Source organism: Micromys minutus, assembly GCF_963924665.1.
Source record: "Micromys minutus genome assembly, chromosome: 23".
NCBI lineage: Eukaryota > Metazoa > Chordata > Mammalia > Rodentia > Muridae > Micromys > Micromys minutus.
The window spans coordinates 10166465-10192546 of NC_137958.1; the positions used below are offsets into that span (position 1 = coordinate 10166465).

Consider the following 26082-nt stretch of genomic DNA (forward strand, 5'->3'; position numbering starts at 1 on the left):
TCTTTCTTTTTAGCAAAAATAGGTGAATCCCACAAATGTTAAGTGTACATGTGCTCTCACATGATATAGCATGACATGACAAGTTAGAGGACAACTTGGGGGAATCTGTTCTCTCCTGCTACCAGAATGAAAATATAATGTAACTAACCCAAGTTCCAATAAAGTCAAACATGAAGCTGGGTGTGACAGTACATGTCTTTAATCCCAGCACTCAGGAGGCAGAGGCAGATCTCCGAGTTCCAGGACAGCCAGGGCTACACAGAGAAACCCTGTCTCAATAAACAAAACAAAAATATTCAAACACAGAAATCATTGTAGGAGAAAAATAAAGCTGTAATCAAATTCTTCAGGAAAAAAAGCAAGACCAACTGGGGAAGAGTAAAGAAACAAGGAAGAAAGCAAGGTACAGTAAGCTACAAACGGAGTGACTAAGTTGTTTCTAGCCTTTCTCATAAGCCATGGAGAAAAAAGTTCACTCACTTCCCATGATGAAAGGAAGAAAGGAACGCAGACTTAGGCAGCAGAGGGCTGAGAAGCTAGACACCATCTTCCCTGGCTTGGAATACTGTAGAATCCCAGAAGTGAGAAAAATTTGTCTTAATAAAATGACAATTTAAGTATATATACCTGAATCTGCCTGTTAAACTGTCAACTATGTGAGTTCACCACATAATAACATACTAAATAACCTAACGTCCTTTTTCTTCCCTGAGATAATAGTGCTCCTGCAAACATAGTGAACGTTTCTGAAAGAAATGTGGGAAGCACCAACCCCACAATGTGCAAAGAAAACAGGCACCCTGAAGGGAAAGATAGATATTTTATTCCCATTCGTTTGTAAGGTCTGAGAAAATGCAAACACTAAGCAAACACTCTGTAAGTGGAGGATCAGAGAGCGAGTCTCCTCTAAGTCTGGCTGAATCCACAGCTGTACAACCTACAGCCTGTAGCACAGGGCAAATGAGATGAACCTAAGATAAGCCTTTCATTTTCTCAGTACAAAAATTCTGATAATGCTTAATGAAGTTTGAAGTGTTTCTTTAAGTGTTAAGAGCTTACCTTTTAGTAGTCCCTGCTGTTTTCTGTGTCCGTGTATGTGCTATACAAACTGTCAGAGAGCACGCATTTGTCCACCTTTTCCATTAAAGGGACATGCCCCAACTGAGCTCAGCTATTCCTGTGAGTACAATTACTGCTTTGCAGCTGTGCTGTGCCTCTCGGCCTGTGAAATTGCCAAGTGATGACAGCAGGAACACACACAGAATTTCCTGCACCCTGACCCACGCTGGAAAACTGAAAGAACGAGTACATGGAGCACCGGCAACAGCTACAGTTGCAGTAAGGAGAGTACCGGATGGAAAAGGTTCCAAGCACCTCAACTCCAGACGTCAACTGCTCCCTAGGAAAGAGCTTCTGACAGCCCTCTAGTATTTAAGAATTTCTTCTCTACAGAAAACAAGCAGGGCATGATGGCAAACACCTTTGTGATGCTGAGGCAAGAAGGTAAAGATGGAGGCCATGAAAAGACATGGAGGGCAGAGCAGCCCCTCACCTCTGTCTACCTGAAGCCTTTTATCTACTAAGAGGCAACGTCTTTGACACAGCTGTGAAAGCTGCATAATCAATAATTATCCTTTTTAAACGAGACATTTCAAGTAGAATGTCAAAATAGGGGTCGAAGAAATGGATCAGCAGTCGAGAGCAACTTGCTGCTCTTGCAGAGAAACTGGGTTTAATTCCCAGCACCCATATAACGGCTGACAACCATCTCTAGCTCCTGTTCCAGGGGTTCCACATCTTTTTGGTCTTTATAGGAATTGTACACATGCGGTATGCCAACATACATGCAGGTGAAATACTCATACACATAAAAGAAAAATAAGTCTTAAAGAAGAAAAGAAAAGAATGTTAAGGGCCAAAGGACAAGTTCAGCAGTTAAGAAGAACATTTGCTGTTCTTCCAGAGGACCCGGATTTGATTCCCAAGACCAATGTCAGACAGTTCTAATAGATCTAACATCTCTGCTCTCCTCAGCACCTGCACTCACATTCACTGGAGAAACACATAATTAAAAATAGTAAAAAATAAATGTTTTTAAAGTAAAAATTCAACTAATTTTACCAAACAAATAATAATTTTATTTTAAAAAGTGTTACAATAACAAGAGATCATGTTTGCAACCAAAGTACATGTGAAGAGGGCAAAGACTCCCAACTAAAAGGCACAGTAAATATCTTTAATGAAATCATAGAAGAAAACTTCCCTACCCTTAAGAACAAGATGACCATGAACATACTAGAAGCCTACATAGCTCCAAATAGATTGGACGAGAAAAGAAACTCCTCCAGACACATAATAGTCAAAACACTGAATGTTTAAAACAAAGAAAGAATCCTAAAAACTGTAAGGGAAAAAGGACAAGTAACATATAAAGGCAGACCAATCAGAATTACACCAGACTTCTCAACAGAGACTATGAAAGCTAGAAGATCCTGGATAGACGTCATACAGACCCGAAGAGAAAACAAATACCAACCCAGGTTACTATATCCAGCAAAACTCTCAATTACCATATATGGAGAAACCAAGATATTCTAGGACAAAAGCAAATTTACACAATATCTGTCCACAAATCCAGCCCTACAAAGGATAATAGATGGAAAAATCCAACACAAGGAAGGGAACTACACCTATGGAAAAGCAAAAAAAAAAAAAAAAAAAAAAAAAGCACCAATCCTCCTGGGCATATCCCAAAGGTGCTCCAATATATAACAAGGACACATGCTCCACCGTGTTTATAGCAGCCTTATTTATAATAGTCAGAAGCTGGAAAGAACCCAGACGTCCTTCAACAGAGGAATGGATACAGAAAGTGTGGTACATATACACAATGGAGTACTTCTCAGCTATTAGAAACAATGACATCATGAAATTTGTAGGCAAATGGATGGAACTAGAAAGTATCATCCTGAGTGAGGTTACACGGTCACAAAAGAACACACATGGTATGTACTCACTGATAAGTGGGCACTAGCCCCAGAAAGCTCTGAATACCCAAGAAACAATTCACAGATATTATGAAGCTCAAAAAAAAGAAGGAAAGCCAAAATGGGAATATCTCAGTCTTTCTTAGAAGGGAGAACAAAACACTCAGGAGGAAATGCAAGGTCAAATAGAGGAAAAGGGACTGAAGAAAAGATCACTCAGAGGCTGCCTCACCAAATCCAAGCACTATAGCTGATGCCATGATACTTACTGGTAGGAACCAGAGAGAGATGCCTCCTCAGAGACTCTGTCAAGAGTTATATAGATACAGCTGAGCATGCTTGCAGCTAACCATTGGACTAAACACTGGACCCCAATGAAGATGCTAAAGAAAGGACTGAAGGAGCTGAAATGGGTTGCAACCTCATGGGAAAAACAACATTATTAACCAACCAAACCCTCCAAAACTCCCATGGACTAAAATACCAACCTTTGAGCACACATTAAGGGACCTATTGATCCAATTGCATATGTGGCTGAAGATAGCAGTGTCTGGCATCAATGTGAGAAGAGGCCTTTGGTCCAGGGAGGGCATGTTTTCCCAATGTAGGGGAATGCCAAGGCAATGGGGTTGAGAGGGTGATTAGGAGGGAGTGGACTTTTGTGAAGGCAAATGGAGAGGGAGGAGGGAGGGGAGTGGGGTGGGGGAAAAGGATAACATCTCAAATGTAAATATAGAGAATCTAATAAAAAAGAAATACAAAAAAGGGGAAAACTAACTAACTAACTAACTAACTAAATAAATAAATAAATAAATAAATAAATAAATAAGACATTCAAATGGGGTTCTCCCATAAGAAGCCCACACCCATATATGGCTGCTATCCTTTCTGAAGAACCCTGTTTCCCTTAAGGCCCATGCTTCTACATTAAAAGTCTGTATCAGAGACAGAAGTGTATACCTATCATTGTATCATGGGAGGTAGAGACAAGAGAACCAAAGGTTAAAGATCATCCTTGGCTACACAGCAGGTTTGAGACCAACCTAGGCTATAGGCTTAAAACTTTCTAAGACCAACCTGTCTCAGAAAGAAAAACTGAGAAGGACTGGAGAGATGGCTCAGTGGTTAAGAGCACTGACTGCTCTTCCAGAGGTCCTGAGTTCAATTCCCAGCAACCACATGGTGACTCACAACCATTTGTAATGGTATTTGGTCCCCTCTTCTGGTGTGTCTGAAGACAGCCATAGTGTACTCATACACATAATAATAAATAAATTGTTTTTTAAAAAGAGAATAAACAAATGATTATAAATTTTAATAAACCCTACCTACGCTTCATGTTCATTTGTCTTAGAATTCTCTTCTTCAATGTAAAATACTTCAGCATTCGCAAAAGTCTCTCAAATGATTCCTCCGTCCCTGCTTCTGCTGACAGTTCCAGCATTTAGAAGTCTAATGCAGTTGTTTAGTCAGGGTTCTCTAGAGTCACACAACTTATGAAATGTCTCTATATACTAAGGGAATGACTTACAGTACAACTAATCCAGCAATGAGCAGCCCAAGAATCTAGTAGTTGCTCAGTCCCACAAGGCTAACTATAACTGTTTCAGCTGGTCTCCTGAGCTAGAATCCTGAAGTAAAGTCCAGCAGATGGCTGACAGGTGCAAGCAGTCCAAGAGTGAGTCTTCCTGCATCCAATGTATGCAGAACTCCAACAGAAGGTGTGGCCCAGATTAAAGGTGTGTACCACCATACCTAGATCTGAAAGTTGCTTTGTCCTAGGCTGCCCTTAAACTCAGAGATCTGCTTGCCTCAGTTCCTAGGATTAAAGGCCTGTACTACCTTGCCTAGGCCTAAACTTTTCATGGCCACTATGCCTCAAGATCTCCGTGTCAAGATCTAGGTCAGAAAAAGCCTGTGTCTTTCAGCCTCAAGATCTGGATCACAAGTATGCCCTCCATTTCTGGATTGTAGTTCATTCCCCAGATAAAGTCAAGTTGACAACCAGAAATAGTCATCGTAGTGGTAGAATAGAGGAGTTCAAGCTAGCTTGGGCAACTCAGCTTATTAAAAACAACATTCCCTAAAGCCAGAAGGAATACAAATACTACAGTACGAACATAGCTCAGATGCAGAAGAAATATACTAAGCAATGCTGCTGAGAGAGATAAGCAAACTTATTTCTTTACACCAAAACTAAAGCAAAACAAACAAAAAACCAGGAAACCAGAGCCAGCAAAACACCTTAAAGCACAAAGCTCAGGACCCCCAGCAGGGCAGTGAGCCAGGGCAGTCAGAGCTGGGTCACTGCTAGTGCATCCTCTGAGCAATGGCTCTTCTGCTCAGCAACAGCAGCCCCCAGTCACACAGACAGGCAGGAACAGTAAGAAAGTGCTGCAGCCTGAGGTTCAAACAGCAGGAGGGAGTCACAGCTACCTGTGAGCAACACAGTGTCATTGTAATGATGACAGCACACAGAAATGCTTCGTATTATCACAACTTCTGTAAGTCTAAAGCTAGTCCAAAATTGAACAATAGTTTAAGAATGGAGAGCATAAAAGTAGAGATGATTTTATCCTGTTAAAATCATATGCTATCTGAAATTGCTCAGTTAAGCAACTGAATACCTGAGATGAAAAGGACCATCAAAAGATTTCAAACTGTTGTTAGTGTCTAGAGCTTTCCATAATAAAATACTTTTTAAAAAGAAAATATGAGCCAAAAAACTTATTTTAATATAATATTTATTACTTGCAATAAGATGGGCTCTTATGGATTTTAGTTTCTAGGGGTTGTTACATAAATACTACAGCTAAAATCACTTCCTGGGGGGATGTAAGCAATGTCTAGCCCTCCCTCCTAAGGTCCCAAAGGCAAACTGAGGCATGATCCACCCACACTCTTGGGAGCAGGTGAGTCTGTTAGGGTTCCTTACAGAGCACAGATAAGGGTTACTAAGTGTGATGGCTTTCCCACTGCTGCAGAGATGGAGTCCCCTCCCTTACAATCGTTTGTAGCAACCAGAAACTCCGGTGACAGTCTCCTGACTGTTCCTACTGCCCCTCTGTGAGGGGATGGAATGGTCATTTTCAAGTGTGCACAGCGGAACTCCTTGACTCAGAGGGGAGGTATATACAAGGTAAACAATCTGGCCTTTAGCTAACTCTTGTCCATGGAGTAAGAGAGCACAGATTCTATCCATCTTATGACTGTGTGTCTCAATGTCTTCCTCACTACTAACTTTTCCACAAACAGTCATGCAGGTGTCACTGTACCTTTACAGTGTGGACCTGAAGCAGGATACTCAGATGTGTGGAAGAGTGTGCACAGTGCAGCAGAAAGGACCTCAGTCTACTCTCAATAGGCCAGTGATCCTGCAGCCAAGGGCGAGGGAAACACACAGCATCTGAAAAGCAATGTGGCACTCCTAGGGACTTTTGCAATACCTGGGAACAATTTTTGGTTGACAAAACCCAGGGAGACTATGTATTCCTCCCTAGTAAGGCACAAGTCAGTCCTCAACAAGTTATCCTTTTCTAGTTGGTGATGCTAAACTCTAAAGGGCATCTTTCAACTAAAAGATTGGGCTGGCCAAATGAACAGGTCCAACCCCACAAGATTATATACTTGATGATTATCACTATATAACACTCTTGATATAACAAAACTGTACAGATGATAGAGATTGCCAGAGGTTAGGGAGACAGGGATCAAATACAAACTAAGCAATTCAAACCTTACATATACACTCCAAAGAATGCAAGCAGAGACCATTTGCCAGGATTCTCTAGAGTGACAGAAACTATAAAATGGATTTGTGCATATCTAATATCTTGAGAGGGGGCACTTATCAGAGTAGTCCAGCTAGTCCAACAATGCTGTCTACTGATGGAGAGTCCATGAATCTGTGGTTGCTCAGTCCACACAGCTCAGCTTGTCTTCAGTGTACACTGGAATCCTGAACAAACAGCCCCTAATGCCAGTGGAGGACAGTACAGGTGAGAGCAAGCAGGTGAAGAGAGGCCTTTCATCTTCCATATCCTTCATAATGGCTGCAAGCAGGTGGACACGGCTCCCATCTCCCCCCCCCCCCCAAATCTCTCACAGCTGTGCCCAGCCATTTTTTGGGTTTTAGTTAATTCCAGATGTAGTAAAGTTAGTTACCAAGAATGGTCATCATAGAGAATCAGACAGATTCAAATAAAGATGATGAAAGGGAAGACCATGAATTCCACTTAAAATGAAATATATAAACCGGGTAAATTCATAGAGACTTAAGGAACAGAAGGAGCAGGGGTCCCTGCCCCATGTGTTTGTCCTGAGTATTATGGTCTGGAAATATGGCGCCCACTGTAAGGCAACATTGTGAATGTACCTGATGCCACTTAAACCTCATGCTATGTATGCTTTATAAGAAAAATGATAATATGAAACTGTGAAGAAAAACTGGCAAGAAACAGTACAGAAATGTTAGGGACAAAACTGCAGGTTAATCAAATGTAAAGTATGTTGTGCTGACATTTCCGTTGCAGAGCATTGTGACAGACACATTCTGAGGGTAAGAAAGGCTTACTTCCTATTTTTCTTAAAGCAGTATTTCAAATTAAAGAAGACATAAGTAATTCTATTTTGTTGGGTGCACAGACTAGAAAGTGTCTCCAGGGTCTCATTTTATATCTGACGATATATAGTAACCAACCAACATGATCATTGATGGCTCTCATTAAAGGGGTGGACCACCTCTTTGATGTGAAAATGAAGCTAATCAATCCTAAGCATGCTAATATTCACCAAAGAGAACGATCTAAATGGGTGGCGGGTCTTTCTATTTTTATATCTAGAGCTTGGGGTGTATGGAGACGACACACGGTAATTTAACACCCATATTGTAAAGAAAAAAGAAACATGCATCCTTCCTGTTGTCCAGCCTCCTGTATGGACACGGTCCAAATCCTGACCCGCACAGACGGACCGTAATAACTGCAATAAAGATAAAATGGGGTTTTTGTTTGTTTTTCTGTTAAATCACAACACCAGCTGGAGGCTACGGCCACCAAGAGCTCGGCCCCGCGCAGCGCACACCCCCGCTGCTGAAGCCGGAAGCAACTCGGGCCTCACAGGCCACCGAGCCTGCTACAGCCGCCGCGTCCCTTCAGGCCGCAGCCCACGCTCAGGCGCCGACGTAGGCCGCGCGGGGTCAAGCGCCGCGGACCGGCTACTCACCGCGACACCCGCAGGCCGGGATGGCGGCGCTCCGGGGCACGGGCTGTGGCATCTTCGCTCCCGCCACAGCCCGGGCCGAGCCGCACGAGCCGCGGCGCGCGACGCGGCCCACGACACGCAGCCTTGCGGAGCCGCGCTCCACGGCTCGCGTCGCCGAACGCACGCCCCCGCCTCCGAGGATGACGTCACCGCCCGCGGCCTGGCGTCACGAGGCCCGGGCTCCTCCCCACCCAGCGTGGTGCCGAGCTCTGTCGCTAGAGCCTCAGTGAGAAAGAAACAGAGATCCATGGATGACAACTTTTTCACGGGAAGAATGTGAGCGAATTTAGCAACTCTAACAGAATGGCAAGGTTTGGGTAGTTGGTCCAGTAATGCTGTATTACATTGCTGGATAGCGATATACTTAATCCTGTCATCTCAGCTTGCTGTTCAGAGAAGTCTTAAATAAAAAAAAACCCTGCAATGTCTGGTAGAGCAACAGGACATATGTAAGGAGAAAATTCGGTGTCCCTTGTTTCTAAGAGAACAGCATCTCCGGAACCAATAAATTGCAAAGCCAGGATACTTTCCTCCTTCATTAACTGGCTCTGGTGACATGAAGTGTCCCACACAGGCTTATGTATGGAGCTTGGTGACTGCTGGTGGTGCAATTTCCAAGGATTCTGGAAACTTATTAGAGGCGGGGCCAATCTAGAGGAAGGAGGATCCCTTTGAGGGTCTTACCTGGTCCAGTGGTCCAAGTCTCCTGGGCTTCCTGCCCATCAAGAAGTAAATAACCTACCCCATATATTGCTGTCATCCTGGAGTTCTGCCCAAGTGGGATGGCCAAGCATCCATGCAATGAGCTGTCAGCAGCCATGAGCCAAAATAAATCTTTTCCCTTTAACTTGTCACACAGTGGCACAAAATTAACTCATACTTGGTCCTACCAAATACCTACTATGTCAGGCTGTTGGATGCTGCTGTGTGAGGTTACCTAGGTCTCGCCACAGGGCTGTCCTGATGACCCTTACCTGTGTCCTTCCACGGCCACTGCCCTCAGTCAAACAGTTGCTGCTCGATGCCAAAAAGAGTATCTTTCATAGTTTCCATTTTTTTTCCACACAGCAATTCATCCCAACTGGAACCAGTGGTTATTAAGGGGCTGGCTCTGCCTTGCAAGGGTAATAGTGCAGGGTGTATTTGTATACCATCACCATGTGCCTGTTACTTCTCTTGTATGTGTAAACATGTTCCTGACCAAAACTACTTAAGGTTTTATTTTGGTCACAGTTTGAGGGTACAGCCTCCATTACAGCGGGTAAGCAGAAACATAAGGCAACTTGTGACAGTTCATCCTCAAGAGGCAGAGAGGGGCTGGCACTCATCTTACAATCTCGTCGTCGTCGTCTTCTTCTTCTTCTTCTTCTTCTTCTTCTTCTTCTTCTTCTTCTTCTTCTTCTTCTTCTTCTTCTTCTTATTTTATTTGATCCCTCCTTTATGTGTTATGGCCACCCACATTCCACTTGGGTTTTCCCTCCTCTGCTAAACCTCTCAAGAAAACACAAAGGCATGGCATGGCCAGAGCATACATCTTTTATCCCAGCACTGGGGAGGACAACAGAGACAAGCAGACATCTGAGTTTGGGGCCAGTCTGGTCTACAGAGCTAGTTCCAGGACAGCCAAGGCTACACAGATTAACCCTGTCTCGAAAAACAAAACGAAAAAGAACATGAATGTTTCCAAGGTGATTCCAAATTTCACCTAGTATCCTCAAATGGGTGAAGCTTACAAAATACAGGCCAGCATTCTGGATGCCCAGTTCTTCTAAAAACCCCTCAGAAATGTCATTCTGGTGACAAGTGAACAGGAAGATTGTGTTTGCAGGGGCTATATTTGGTAGCCCTGTCAGGTGTCTCCTTTTTTGTCCCTTCAGTGTGTTTCTTCCAGAATTTTCTTTGTAGAATTTGTGAATTACTCCTTTTTGAGCTTCTTAAACTCACCTTCACTAGGGTAAACACTATAGCATTCTCCAAGCCCCATAGAAGTTTCTTAGGCATTGGGGACTCTGTGGGTATGGCAGGCAGGGGCTAGCTGCTTCTGTCCCAGCCTGCACAGCAGAGAGCTGGTTAGAGAATAACAGGGCGTAACTCGAGAAGCATTGGGAACTCTGTGGATCCCAGGTCAGAGGACAGAGGGCACAGATATGAAAATAGAAAGAAGCAGAAAAGAGTAGCTCAGGATAGAAAGGCCAATGGGGAACCTGCCTGGGGTACACAGGGACTGAGATACCCAGCCATGGTAGCATGAACAGCAGTAATTAGGAACCTAGCCAAGCCAGGAGGAAGCCCGACTCTACACTGAGCGCAAGAAAGGAGTTTGACCCAACTCAGTCACTGTACACCAATCATGCCTCTCTGTTCACTTTGTCAAGGCAACCATGTCAGCCCATCAGGCTGGGGGAAGCTCCAAGAGCAGAGAGCAGGTCCCAGTGCACCATCACAGCCAAGTGAACTGGTCGCATAGTCACAGCCGATACACTTGGTCAGGGTCAGTCACACACCAGCATCTCTGAGACAGCTTACTTCTCTACTGCCGAGGTCCCTATGCCCAGAACTCGAGTGGCAGATGAGCAACAAAGGAAGAATTGTTGCTAGAGGTAAAGAGAGGTACTCCTGAGAGACTGGCCGTTTGGATCGTATTTTTCATTGCATTTTACGTAACTGTATGATGTTCCAAATTTGTCCTGTAGTATGACTATGTTGAGCAATCAGGGGACATTTTCACCCTTTCCTTTGTATGTGCAGTGGCTCCAGCTCTGGGAAGATGTTGTCCAGGTACCACTGGAACGACTTGCAACCCAGTCGTTGCCTTAATTCAACACGAGCACTAATGTTTCCGTAGGACACGTGCGTCAGAGAAGGTCTTTGAAGAAAAAAGTTTTCCTAGATGAAAACAAAGAGTCATTTTACTAAACAAATCTTTGGTGATCAGATCCCGATAGCAAACATCAGGACATGGTTTCGTTACTGGAATAAAATTTCCCTTTCCTCCTATGGTATAACAGTTTTCTGTGAGATTAAAATCTTTGATCTTCTAGGAAAGCTTGGTAAGACACAAGATACTTTAAAGGAGGTGATATTTTAAGACAAGTTAACTAAAACCCGAGTGGCTCGGTTCACCTGTGAGGGACTTTTTAAAATACATCACTTTAAGTAGGAGGGCCCACTTTTAATCCAGGTTTTTTGAGGTGAGAAGATTCACCTTTAATCTGGGTTATAACTTCTGATGACAGCCTGTATAAAGATTACAAAAGAAGGAAGCTTAAAACATTCTCTGCCTGCTTGTTCTCACTCTTTCTGGCAAGTCTATTCCTTCACTGCCCTTAGAACCCACTTCTTCAGGATCCCAGTGTACACTGAAGACCTGCTGAGATACCAGCCTCGTGGACTGAACAACTACTGGATTCTTGGACTTTCCATTGGTAGATAGCCAGTGTTGGACTAGCTGTTCCACAGCTTGTAACCTATTCTAATTGATAGATATAGATAGATAGATAGATAGATAGATAGATAGATAGATAGATAGATAGATCATTGATGTAGATATCAATGATATATATATATATATATAAAATGAATATATATTCAGCCTATCAATTCTGTTCATCCAGAGAATACACAGATGAATATAATCAGTGAGCCATCTCAAGACAATCCACTTTTTTTTTTTTTTTTTTTTTGAGAAGGGGTCTCATTGTGTAGCTCTAGCAGGCTTAGGACTCACTGTGTAGACCATGTGTAGACCAGACTAGCCTGGAACTCATAGAAATCTATCTTCCTCTGCCTCCCAGGTATTAATGTCAAGGGTTAATTTTGCTCATTTCATAGGAAGAGAGTACAGTATATAATTTATTCACCATTTATCTTCACCCCATATACAGTATATAATTTATTCACCACTATGCTTTACAGCGTGGTAGTTGTGTATCTGTAACGTACAGGTTTGCAGTGCTGGGTAGAACTAGAGCTTCTAAATATATTGCACACATCCATCCTATTCCTTTCCCTTGTTTTTAAATTTTTATTTTTTTAAGGCAGGGTTCTCATTCTGTGGCCTTGGCTGGCCTTGAACTCACACAGACCTGCCTCTATTCCTGATCAAAGGTGTGCACCACCATGCCAAGACATTTGCTTCATGTGTGTGAGTCTTTGTGGAGGTACGCATACCTGAGTGCAGGTGCCTGCAGAGACAGAAGTGGGGTCCGATGTCCTGGAGCTGGACTTAACAGTAGCTGTGAACTACCTGGGTGTGGGTGCTGGGAACTGAACTCAGGTTGTCTCCTGGAGCAGTATATGCTCTTAACCTCCAGCCCATCTCATTCTCCTTGGTTTTTGAGACAGGGTCTTACTATATTGCCCTGGCTAGTTTGAACTTGCAATCCTGCCTCAGCAGGAATTCTCTGACAGCTCCATGATTATAAAAGAAATCTTATTTTTACTTTCATAATTTAAAAGCTTGGATTATAGCAACTGCTGATTCAATTTTTCCCCCTTGACACAAACTGTAGCCACCAGGGAAGAGGGACTTCAGACAGGAATTGCCTCCATCAGATTGGCAATGTGGAGCATTTTCTTGATTGCTAACTGTTACAGGAAGGTCCAACCCCTGTGGTGATGCCATCCCCGGGCAGGTGGTCCTGAGTTGTATAAGAAAACAGGTTGAAGAAGCCATGGAGAGCAAAATAGTAAGCAGTTGCCTCTGCTTGAGTTCCGGCCTTGGCGTCTGTGGATGATGGTCTGTGATGTGAAGTGTAAGAAAAATAACTTTCCTCATCTAAGGTGCATTTGGCCAGTGTCTTATCTCAGCAGCAGGAAAGCAAACCAGGACAGAAACCTAACATGAAGACCAAGACACAATGTCAGAGACCCACTGTGCATCTGTGTGTAAGGAGGTCTGTCCTTATTTCTTCATGTACGGCACAGAAATGTGCTCTTGGAAAACACAGCAAGGGTTTAACCGTTGGGACAGCCATAATCAAGGGCATGGCTTGCACATAGAAATCTTTGACTGTTGGTAAAAAAGGAGTTCACATGTGGGCACGAGACCTATACCAGGCACGTTTCCTGGGACTCTGAGAGTGCCTTGATAAGAAACCCTGTAGAAACCAGCTCCCGATGCTGCAGCAGGAAGGGGATGCTTTCTTTGACAGTGGTGGGGAGGAAGAATTCCCCGGTGTATCAATAGATCTAACTGTGGAAGAAAGACTCTGCAGGTTGATTTACTTCCGAGAAACTTGAATTTCACTAAAACTAAACCTTAGAAAATTAATTGCAAGAACAACTACTTCAGACTGAGCAGTTGAGAGCAGGACGGGGTGACTGGTGAGAGACTGAGGGACTCCACACATGCATGCAGTTTGTATGTGAGAGACTGAGGGACTCCACACATGTATGCAGTTTGTATGTGAGAGACTGAAGGGACTCCACACATGTATGCAGTTTGTATGTGAGAGACTGAAGGGCTCCACACATGTATGCAGTTTGTATGTGAGAGACTGAAGGGCTCCACACATGCATGCAGTTTGTATGTGAGAGACTGAAGGGCTCCACACATGAATGCAGTTTGTATGTGAGAGACTGAGGTACTCCATACATGTATGCAGTTTGTATGTGAGAGACTGAAGGACTCCATACATGTATGCAGTTTGTATGTGAGAGACTGAGGTACTCCATACATGTATGCAGTTTGTATGTGAGAGACTGAAGGGCTCCACACATGTATGCAGTTTGTATGTGAGAGACTGAGGGACTCCACACATGTATGCAGTTTGTATGTGAGAGACTGAAGGGCTCCACACATGTATGCAGTTTGTATGTGAGAGACTGAAGGGCTCCAGACATGTATGCAGTTTGTATGTGAGAGACTGAAGGGCTCCACACATGAATGCAGTTTGTATCTGAAAGGTAGAAGAGTCTTGAGAACAGCCCAGAACCTGCTGTCCCCAGTCAGAGGTTTTCTCACCTTGTATTCATCCAGCCAGACGTGAACCACTCGCAGTAAATTCTGTGACAAGGCAGTCTGGTTTATGAGACGGTCTCGAATCAGTGCCTTATTGTTATGTCCAACCCGAGAGCAAGGGAGAATAAAGAGCTGGCCTCCACACATCCAAATCTAAACAAGACCATAACTGATTATTTGCTTTGGTGTGCAAGCACACACACACACACACACACACACACACACACACACACACACACCTAATATTTGGTTACTTGCTTGCTTGCCTCTACCTCCCTAGAGTCGGGATTACAATGGTGCCACACCTCACTTGGATTACACCATGCTGGGGTTCAGGGCTTTGTTCACACTGGGCAACCACACTCCCAGCCCCAATCTCTAATACTTATTCCATTTATTTTATTTCATGTATTAAATTTAATACGTTCATCAAAGTCTTATGCGTGGGTGCTATGATTGTACACTCCCCATTTACAAAGAAGAAAAATAGCGTGTAGGTTGAGTAAGAAGTTTGCCCAGTGATGTGGAAAAATTGAGTGGCAGAGCTCAGGTTCAAATTCAGGAAGTCCAACCCAAGAACTTGAATTCTGCATGTTTCTAGGTGTGAGCAATACCATGCCAAGTTCTGGCTGGACTCAGTTACTTGTGGTTTATATATATAAACACTTCACAGCACATGTTATAATAGCCTCATTCACCAGGTAAAAGCAAGATACAGCCATTCAAAATTGTTAAATATAGGGAAACTATGTACACCCTAAGACTTGAGGTTAGTCAATATAATTCAAGTATATGTGTGGACACGCAAACTCACATTAAGATAACTTACTTTGTGAGTTATGCAAATTGGGAAACATAGCTTGATGGCTTAAAAGGACTTCCCACAAGAACAAGGATCTGGGCTGGATTCCTGTATCCATGCAAAAAGCTGGGCATTGCTACACCCGCCTGCTAGCCCAGTCTGAAGGGATTGCGGATGGAGACAGGAATGCTCACTGGGGTTGACTGGATACCAGCACGGCAGAAACAAAGTGAACGTGATTCACTAAGAAATCCTGTCTCAAGGGAATAAAGGTGGGCAAATAAAGCAGGATAGAGGAGAACCCCTGATTAATGCATGCACACATCAAAACTAAAAGTCGCATTTGGAAATTTTTAGAAGTTTCTATTTTGTTACTATAAAAGATAACAGAGCAGAGATGAATAGAGGTGAACAGAGGTGAATAGAAGTGAGTGGAGGTGAGCAGAGGTAAGCAGAGGTGAGTAAGGGGGAGCAGGGGTGAGCAGAGGTGAGCAGAGGTGGATAGATGTGAGCAGAAGTGAGTAGAGGTGAATAGAGGTGAGCAGGGGTGAGTAGGGGTGAGCAGAGGTGAGCAGAGGTGAGTAGAGGTGGATAGAGGTGAGCAGGGGTGAGCAGAGGTGAGCAGAGGTAAGTAGAGGTGGATAGAGGTGAGCAGGGGTGAGCAGAGGTGAGCAGGGGTGAGCAGAGGTGAGTAGAGGTGAGCAGAGGTGAGTAGAGGTGAGCAGAGGTGAGTAGAGGTGAGCAGAGGTGGATAGATGTAAGCAGAAGTGATAGAGGTGAGCAGGGGTGAGTAGGGGTGAGCAGAGGTGAGTAGAGGTGGATATATGTGAGCAGAAGTGAGTAGAGGTGAATAGAGGTAAGCAGTGGTGAGCAGAGGTGAGTAGAGGTGGATAGACATGAGCAGAAGTGATAGAGGTGAATAGAGGTGAGCAGGGGCGAGTAAGGGTGAGCAGGGGTGAGTAGGGGTGAGCAGCAGTGAACAGAGGTGCCTGCCACCAGGCCTAATCGCCTGAGGACCCCCAGAGGAGAGAGGCTCTCGGAGGTTTTTCTCTAACCATACATATGCTGTGGCAGTGCATACCTCCCCTCCACGTACACACTTATATACATTAATTGTCAAGAACATTTTGCATCTATTTATTTGGGATGGTATACATGCCACACTATGCATGTGGTGGTCAGAGGACAACTTTGAAAAACTCAGTTCTCTCTGCCATGTGGATCTCAGGGGTCTATCTAACTATGGTCATCAGGTTTGGTGGCGAATGCCTTAACCCACTGAGCTATCTTACCAGTTCCACATATTAAGAATGGGGTTCTAATATAAATCGTGTGGATATAAGTTGTCCGTTAATGGTATATTTGCTGGAGTCATTTTGTTTCCTGGACTCCAGTAACACTAGCATTGCCTAACTTGGTTAGAAGCCCACAAGCGGGTTGGGTCCAGCCTTCTGCTTTGTTTTCTTTCTGTGATTCTCATGGACAAAAGTGATTGTGTTTCATTCTCTTTTTAAAAGAAAACTAAGAAATTTTGAAAAGCTGTTACGTTGTTAAAGTGGTAAACACTGACATTTTTATAATTACCATGAATACCATTTTTCCCATCATATATACTGGGCTTTTTTTTTTTTTCATATGTATCAGTGTCTGCAAAGGCCGGAAGAGGGCACTGGATCCCCTGGAACTAGAATTACAGTGAGTAGTGAGCTGCCAGATGGGTGCTGGGAATTGAATCCTAGTCCTCTGGAAGAGCAGCCAGGGCTCTTAACTGCTGAGCCTTCTATCCAGCCCCTTTTCTATCTGTTTGAGACATTCATTGGTTTCAAGAGACTATGGCTATATGTACAGAACAGTAAACAGAAGTCAACTTATAAAAAACAATAGGGATCTGATTATGGGAACCATTAGGGCCGGGTGTGAAGCATGGCTTGCTAGAACTGAGAACAGTAGAGATGTGCTAGCAGATGCCCAAGACTAGAAACTGAGTTTATGTGAGACTGGCAGCAGTAGGTTTGGAGCAGAGTACTTACTGTTTTTGAGAACCTGGGAAGTAGTGTGAGTTCTGTGTCTTTGTTTTCTCATTAAAAGTAAGATATAATGGCAGTACCTGTCTTACAGGCCTGTAAGGATTGAGTTAATACCTATAAAAGGTTTGGGCAACGTGAGTACATGTAAGAACCCATCCAATAAACCACACAAATTTAACCCTTCAAATCCTTGAGATGGGAGTAAAGCTACTCCGGGAGCCATGCCAACAGAAAGACGGCTCAGTTCCCTTTTAATACGACCACAGAGTACTCTGCGTTTCTCCACTGTGTTTATCAAAGGAAAATTCAATACCTGTACCCCAGCAGAACGGAAGGCCATGACATCATAAGTCACTTTTACACCTAGTGCTGCTGTATTCTAACACTGTTCGGTGTCCTTCTGATTAATTTAGTTGTGAACTTGGCAGGATCTAAAATCTTGTAGGCGCGTCTGTGGGGAGTGTCTAGATTGGATTCATTGAGGTGGGAAGACCCTTACTGACAGTGGGCAGCATGATTCCATGGGGCCCTGGACAGCACAGAAAACAGTGTGCTAAGCTGTAGTTCATCTGTCTCTGCTCTCTGAGGATGGATACAGAATGACCAGCCAGGGCAAGTTCTTCCCCACTATGATGGACATGTGTGCTTACACCATGAGCCTAGATAACTCCTCGAAGTCGGTCTGTCAAGTGTCTTGTCATAGAATGGGAGACTGCTACAGTCCCCAGGAAACACTGTTGTAGGAAGAAAGGGTAGGGCTGTGATTTCTTCTGAACAACTGACCTGCTACACTGCTTGTCTGGGAAGGCAAACTCTTCTATGGCTGGCCAAATCGAGTTTAAACAGACCCCGCAAGTGATAGTCTCCAGGTGACTGCAGACTTCAGTATTACTGTCAGCTGTCAGCCATGGGAGCCATCTGTGGGCATGATCTTTCAGTTTGCTGTTGTTGTTTTGTTTGGGGTTTTTGTTTTGGTTTGGTTTTTTTTGTTTTTCAGTTTTTAAAGATGGGGTTCCAGGTTTCTCTGTGTATCCCTGGCTGTCCTGGAATTCATTCTGTAGATCCACCTGTCTTCCCAGGGCTGGGATTAAAGGCGTGCACCACCATATCAGTTTAAAGTTTTACTTTGTTGTCAAGAGAGTATTTAAAGTTACTAACTCAAGTATTTGTCTATGCAAAGAGCAACCCAAGCATACTACAAAGATTCAAAGTAGCCACTAGGAATAGAATCATTAGGATATTGGACTGGGGATAATTGATAATTTGAACAGGAAGTTAGCTGTCATTTGCTGTCTGTGAGGACTGTATGGCCAGAAAAGGGACACACTTGCCTTTCATTACATTTTATGTTGTATTTGGGGAAGGGGCATGGATGCCTGTTCATGTATGTGTCCACATGTACATATAGTGGGTGGCCCAGCTCACATGTGGAAGTCAGAGGACAACTATTAGAAATTGTCTTTCACCACAGGATTCCCTGGAATTGAACCCAGAGGCCTGGGTGCTATAAAATACTATCTGGTCAGAAGGAAATGCATGAAACTGAGAGCGAATAATGAAACTAACAAATGTGTTGGAGGATTCTGTAGGCCTGCTATCCAGATCTTTTGCTGGGCCAGGTGGGAGGGTTGAAGCTAAGGGGAAAGGGGGTGAGCAGGGAGGAGGCAGTGCCTCCGCCATGTCTGCTGTCACTGCTGTTGCTCTGAGACACTGCACTGAGCTGAGCAGAGTCTGGTGAGCGAGCAGAAGGCTGGCTAGCCAGCAAGTGGAGTACAGGGGAGCTTCTGGTGGCAACAGCTTCAGGAGAGCAGTTCTCTTCCCTGGCAATGTGACAGCTCTTGTGACAGATGCTCTCGGATGACAGTAACTCTTACACACTTTTATTCCTTATGGATAGGACCTTATATACAGTTTTGGGGTGGGTTGTGGTCTGACAGTAGGTGCTTCCTATTGGCTTGGTCTGAGATGTTAGGGCTGCCTCGTCTACATGTGGAAGGGCTTGGTGACTGATAGCCACAAATCTCTGGGAGGGGAGTGGCTAGTGACAGGGGCCTGGTGCCAGAAGCAGGTGAAGCTCCTACTGTCCCTTCAGGGTCTCTAGGGCTTCTAGCCTTAGCCCAACCTGATCAGCTTCCTCTCATAGTCCACTGCCCTGCAGGATTCCAAGGAGGAGCCTGAAGGACACCATTGCTGAGATATCTATGTATATGGAGTAAGTCTATGAAGTCTGGGCTGAAAAGGACAAAAATGAATAAAATGGGGCTGGCGAGAGGGCTCAGTCACTAAAACACTTGCCACAAAAACATGGGCTAGGGGCTCCAAACATCAAGCCCACTTTAAAAAGAAGAACCTGGGTGGTTTTGGAGGATTCCTAGGGCTCGTTGACCTTAGCCTAACAAGCAAGTTCTAGTCTAATGAGAAACTTTCTCAAAAAGTAAGGTAGCCGAAACCTAAGGAATGATACCTGAGGTTGAGCTCAGGTCTCTTCGTGCACACAGTGACTAAAATGGCCAGCTACCAGAAAGAAAGGAAAAGGAAGGAAGGGGAAAGAGAGGAAGAGAAGAGAGAAAATAAAATATAAAACAGGAAAGGGGGAATAAAACTATCAGAAGAGGGCCCACATAGATTTAAAATATCATATTTGTTTTCTGCACCGTGCATATGGTCTTGTCAATGTTGTCCGGAGCCCTGCCATCTGCTGTATGCCCTTCCGTGTGTCATCAAACAGTTTGATTGTTCATGGAGAAAACACGTAATCATATGAAAGTCAGATTGCACTCTTGCTCAGGAAAGGGCTCTCTGCCCGGTAGGCGCAAACTAGGTTCCATTCTCCACAACCAAGTGAACCATCACGTCTCTCTGTGTACACACATGGGGGAAACCAGGAAGTCTGACTTACTCTTAGTGAGAGTTCCACATTTTCTCCTCCCCAAATGTCCATATTTTTGTCATACTGCCCGAGTTCATTAAAATAATGTCTGTGTATGGCAAAAATCCCTCCCGACATTGCAGGTGACCTAGAAAAAAGTTAAAAATAGTAAATAAACTAGAGAGAAATAGTGATCTCTAATTTTCCTAAAAGCATATGAAATGCTACTGTTGGCTCATCGGTTAGGAATCCTTTCTGCTCTTCCAGAGGACCTGTTTGGTTCTCTGCACCCAGGCCAGGCAGCTCACACGCACTTGTGCCCTCTCTGGCCTCTGTGCCTCTTGTAGTTCATTTCAACCTGCACTTCCAGACCAACTCTTCGATCCCACCTATGTGAGATGGTGTGATGCCTGCCTGTCTGTGACTGGTTCGTTTCAGTTAGCACAGTGGCCTCTAGGTTCATCCATGTTGTTTGCAAATGCTGAGATTTCCTCTTTTATTCACTGGACATCATTCTCCTGCGGTCATGCACTATATTTTCATTATCCGTTCAACTGTAATAGACAGGTTGATTCACAGATTTGTCAATGTTAGAGTAAGAATGAGAGTACATATGTCTCTTCAACATACTGACTTCATTTCCTTTAGGCATGTTGTCAGTGATGGGATTGCTGGTCATGAGTTATTGCTGGGGGTGGCAGGGGGCTGCCCAAACAAGGTCAGGTACTGAGGTGGGACACAGCTTCACCCGAAGGCCAAAGGCTGATGACCTCTGACCTTTAATTCTCTCTGAAGAAGCTGATATCTTCTGGTAGTTTAACCCTCTCTCATTATTCTGGGGCCAGAAGCAATTAATTCTCTTTTACTCTCCCGAGGCCAAAAGCTGACAAGATTTTAACAATAGGCTCCTGCTGATAGTGGTTGTGGATAAGAAAAGAAATTTAGCTATTTGGTCTCTTTACTCTTTTACTCAGGGGGCTTCCTGCTGGTTAGGTAAGAGATTCAGGGTTTATTAACTCTTCCTGAGCCAGAAAAAAAGGGAAAGAGAAAAGAACGTAAATGTCAGACACATACATAGACATATGCTCAGTGGGTGAAGCAAAAAAGGCTACACTGAAGTTATTATTGCTTTCAGTTCTTTATAGCCTTTTAGAAAGAACGTTTTCTATGGAAGAAAAAAATTCCCTCGTAGATAAAATGTTACACAAAGGGGAGTTATAGAAGGATGTTGATAGTAAGTTCAAAGCAGTGTTTCTTTCTATAAGCTCATTATAAGTTCAAAGCAACAATTTCACATGGCCTTGCTTTATCATAGCTTGACCAAAACCCTGTCCAAGTTTATTCCTCTTCTTAGTGCAATTGTGAAGGCTCATTCTCTTCCTTGTCATGTAGCCTTTACTTGCTGTTCTATAAAAAGGGGATGCATCCTATTTTTGATTCTAACTTTTTTTTTCTTGGTAGCAAACTTTTATTTAAATCTGACATAACTCAAGCTTTATAAAAAGCCAACATAATTGAAAATCTGGGTTCTCCCTCTAAAGCCTGCAGTATCCAAAGCTTGAACAGTTCATTTAAAAGTAAGCAAAACAAAACAACAGAATCCTGCAGCAGATCCTGCTGCAATACTTTTTTAAAAAATATAAATGAGCTTAATCGTTACAAAAGTTATTTTAGCTCAAAGGCTAATAATCAAAATTATCTTAATTCTACAAAGAAGGGAGAGGGCTTCATACAACCATTTTAGAACCTCATCTTTTTCTCATTAAATTTGGCCACAAATCAAATATTCCTGTGTTCCCTTTTCAGGAAATCCTCTTGAAGAAGAGGCCTAGTACAAACTCGGAAGAGTAACTGCCTAAGTGAGTAGGAAAGTGTTCCATTATGTGTGCAAAGAATGTAGAGTTCAGGGTTAATCTCTGGAACTTGATCTGGACCTTGAATAAGATCTAGAATGGGACCTTGAAGCTCTTTTTGGTGGAGGGGACATGGAACGAGCCTTTGAGGGTGGAGTAGGCAGTGAACGGAATCGAGACTGGCTTCGGGACCTGGCATTTGACTTTCTATCTCCTTTTCCATTTTCTTTGGGGGACCGAGCATGTGACTTACTTCGTGACTTCCCATACTTATCCTTACTTCCTGAGTGTGAATGGGGACCCCATCAGACTTAGGCTTAGATTTACTCTTTGATCTGGATTTCCTGCCCTTTGAGTGGGATCAGGATCAACCTAAATCGGTAGCTCTGACAGAGTAATCATGGCACTCTGGTTTAGCTAATCTCACTCAGCACGGTCTTTGTAGGGGAGTCTCTTCAGGCCTTAAACATGGGCAAGGGCTGTGGTAGACATCTGCTGCACACGGTCAATATTCACACTTGAACCGAAGGAGGGACTTCATCAGCCATGTAAGCCTCATTGAGAAGGGGGTGGAGCTACCACTCCCATGGCTGAGGCTGTCTAGGCTTTGACATAGATGTCTCAGGTCAGCAGGACACACACAACTTTCACTCACTCCCTACAGGGAGGAGAGGTTCATTTTGAAGGATAGAGTTTATTGTGGTGAGAAGATCAAGGCAGAGGAAGCCTGGAGGAGCTAGTCACATTATATCCACATATCCACAGTCTGCAAACAGAGACTGTACACTGCTTGGTTCACTGAAACAAGGCCTCACTAGGCTGGCTGGACCTCACAGAGATCTGCCTACCTCTGACTCCTAAGTGCTGCCAGTTAGAAGTAACCACAGTAATTTTGGAGGAAAATGATGAATGAGGATTGGGTTTTTTTTTTTTTTTTTGGTTCTACTTGAGCCTTTCAAGACATGGTTTCTCTGTGTATCCCTAGCTATCCTAAGAAATCGCGCTGTAACCTAGTCTGGCCTCAAACTCAGAGATCTTCCTGCCTCTGCCTCCCAAGGGCTGGTATTAAAGGTGTGAGTCACCACCACCAGGTCCAGCGAATGGGGATTTTACCCTGGCCAAGCGAGTAATCTGATGAGAGTAAACAAGATGTCCAGGTACTGGTTTAGTTTAAAGATGGACCTAAAAGATTTGCCGATGAGTAGGACAAGAATATGGGAAGATGACAGGAATCTGGACTGACACTCGGGAATCTCTACATGGCAGATGGAGTTGCTGTCCAAAGAGATAGGAAGTCCTGGCTACATAGGAAACTTGACATTCGGGCCAATGTGAAGTGTGTGGTCAGCTTCTCAGTGGGAAGAAAGCCAAGCAGGCAGCCAGTGTGATCGGATGTGTGAGCCTGGAGGCTGTTGATGGAGACATGGGTTTGGGAGTTGTGTCAGTTGTATCAGTTGCCTTGACAGACTACCAGCAAAAGCCACCTAGGAAGGGTCCTTTCAGCTTACAGGTCCAGGAGGAGTCACGTATCAGGAGCATGAGGCAGTGCTCTCAGTGCACCTTTATGAGTAGAGGAGGTGCTGGTGCTCACCTGGCTTTCTACTCAGTCCAGGATCCCAGCCCTGGGATGATGCCAGTCACAAGCACAGAGGGCTTTTACCCCCAATTAACAGTCAGGACCTCCTTCATAGGCATATTCAGAGTCCTGGGCTGCCCTGGTGCTGTTTGTATTTTGATGTTAATTCTCCTTCTGGGAGTAAGTGAATCCCAGACTCAGGGTTGACTTCATGGGAACCTTTTCCCCATTTTATCTTGTAAGATAAAGTCTAGAGCCAGCGATTGGCCAGTAGAAGAGAAAGGTGGAGCTGAAAGTTTTAGAGAGAGGAGAGAAAGGAAGAGGGAAGATGAAGAGTGAAGACAGAAGAGGAGGAGGTGGAAGGAAAATGGAACACAAGCATGTGGCCTCTAGAAACCATAAGTTACAAGGGATCCCATAGCTTGGGAATAGAGTAGTATAGTGGTAGATCTGCCCAATCTAGGTGCGCAGCTTGTATCCATATTAATTGAGTTGTATTCTCCCTGCAAGGGCTTATTTGGGTTGGAGATTTACCATAACAGTTGTCTCTTTGGTGACTCTAGATCCTGTTATGTTCATAGTCAATATTTTTATTATTAATTAACTTGTGTGTATATTTTAATGTAACAGAGAAGGGAGTTTTAAAGCTATACAGATGCAAAACAGAGGATTTTGCAGGTGCTTGTGTGCTGTAGCACGTGTGTGTGAAAGTCACAGGAAAACTCAGAGGGGTCAATTCTTCCACCATGTGGGTCACAGGAATCTAATTTGGGTAGTCAAGCTTATTGGATGGCACCTTCTCTTCATGAGCTGGCTTTCTGCCCTCACAAATGAAAGCATTTAAAAAGCAATTGTGAGAGCTCTGTATAGTGATGTGGGCCTCTAGAGAGGGAAGAGGCTCATGCATATGAATGACAAAAGATCTGCATGTTCCACTGATGACAGATGGACACAGATGACAGACGGACACAGATGACAGACAGACACAGACGACAGACACTGAAGACAGATGGACACTGATGACAGATGGACACTGATGACAGATGGACACTGATGACAGACACCAAAGACAGATGGACGCTGATGACAGATGGACACAGATGACAGACGGACACGGATGATAGACAAACACTGACTACAGACAGACACAGATGACAGACAGATACTGATGACAGACAGACACTGAAGACAGACAGACGCTGATGACAGATGGACACTGATGACAGATGGACAGTGATGACAGACCAACATTGAAGACAGACACTAACAACAGACACTGAAGACAGATGGATGCTGATAACAGACAGACACTGATGATGGACACTGATGAAGACGGACACTGATGACAAATGGACACTGACAACAGACACTGAAGACAGACGGATGCTGATGACAGTTGGACACTGATGACAGATAAACACAGATGACAGATGGACACTGATGACAGACAGACACTGAAGACAGACACAGATGACAGACAGACACTGACGACAGACACTGAAGACGGATGCTGATGACAGTTGGACACTGATGACAGATAAACACAGATGACAGATGGACACTGATGACAGACACTGAAGACAGACACAGATGACAGACAGACACTGAAGACAGACGGATGCTGATGACAGACAGACACTGATGACAGACAGACACTAATGACAGACAGAAACTGAAGACAGACACAGATGACAGACACTGAAGACAGACACTGACAACAGACACTGAAGACAGATGCTGATGACAGACAGACACTGAAGACAGACGGATGCTGATGACAGACAGACACTGAAGACAGACGGATGCTGATGACAGACAGACACTGATGACAGACGGACACTAATGACAGACAGAAACTGAAGACAGACACAAATGACAGACACTGAAGACAGACGGATGCTGATGACAGTTGGACACTGATAAAGACGGACACTGATGACAGATGAACACAGATGACAGATGGACACTGATGACAGACAGACACAGATGACAGACAGACAGAGATAACAGACAGACACTGAAGACAGACGGATGCTGATGACAGACAGACACTGATGACAGATGGACACTAATGACAGACGGACACAGATGACAGACAGACACTGATGACAGAAGGACACAGATGACAGACAGACACTGATCAAGACAAACGGACACTGATGGCAGATGGACACTGATGACAGACGGACACAGATGACAGACAGACAGTGATGACAGACAGACAGTGATGACAGACAGACATTGAAGACAGACAGACACTGATGACTTGTCCAGATGTGGCCAGGCAGCACTGTAAGGGGTGCAGTCAAGGTTTGGATTAAGGAGGACAGGGTAAGTGAGGACAGACTGTGAGGCCATGGTCTGTGGCCCATGCATGAGACTTGGCACTGACTCCTGTCTGCTCAACTTCGGCAGAATACATCAGCACTGGGAAGGGACAAGGAGTGCAGAGGGTGGGAATAGTTTAGTGCCTTCAAAGACCTGTGTGTGTGTGGTTGTGGTGTGGTGAGGTGTAGCCACTGAGGTGTCAGCTAGAGGAAAGACAATGGGGAGGGGAAAGGGTGAGTAGCTGTCTCTTCAGGGATGGTGTCTGAGGAGCAGAGCAGGGGACAGAAAGCTTCTGGGATGTGTTTCTAGACAGGTTGTCATGTTCAGCAGTACCAAGATGAGAGATCCAAGAGAGATACACATGAAGTGGCTAATTTTATAGACATTCAGTTCTCACCACCCTGTGAGAGTATTGT

At 44.2% G+C, this 26082-nt stretch overlaps 2 protein-coding genes across 4 annotated transcripts in view; both read right to left on the reverse strand.

The window, feature by feature from the left end:
- Positions 1-8354, reverse strand: part of GALNT11 (polypeptide N-acetylgalactosaminyltransferase 11) — a 29585-nt gene extending 21231 nt beyond the window's left edge. For 2 of the 3 annotated variants that reach the window (XM_080936472.1, XM_080936470.1), the window contains exon 1: positions 8211-8354. The gene's annotated coding sequence lies outside the window, so the exon portion shown is untranslated. Of the gene's footprint in view, positions 1-6262; positions 6394-8210 lie in introns of all 3 variants that reach the window. The other variant, XM_080936471.1, reaches the window with a different exon arrangement.
- Positions 8355-10973: 2619 nt separating this feature from the next.
- The window catches only part of GALNTL5 (polypeptide N-acetylgalactosaminyltransferase like 5), a gene marked incomplete at both ends in the record, with an annotated part of 39612 nt that continues 24503 nt past the window's right edge, over positions 10974-26082 (reverse strand). Inside the window, 3 exons of the mRNA XM_080936357.1 lie at positions 10974-11135; positions 14215-14364; positions 19940-20057. Of these exons, the coding sequence (XP_080792483.1) occupies positions 10974-11135; positions 14215-14364; positions 19940-20057 (430 nt within the window). The remainder of the gene's footprint in view (positions 11136-14214; positions 14365-19939; positions 20058-26082) is intronic.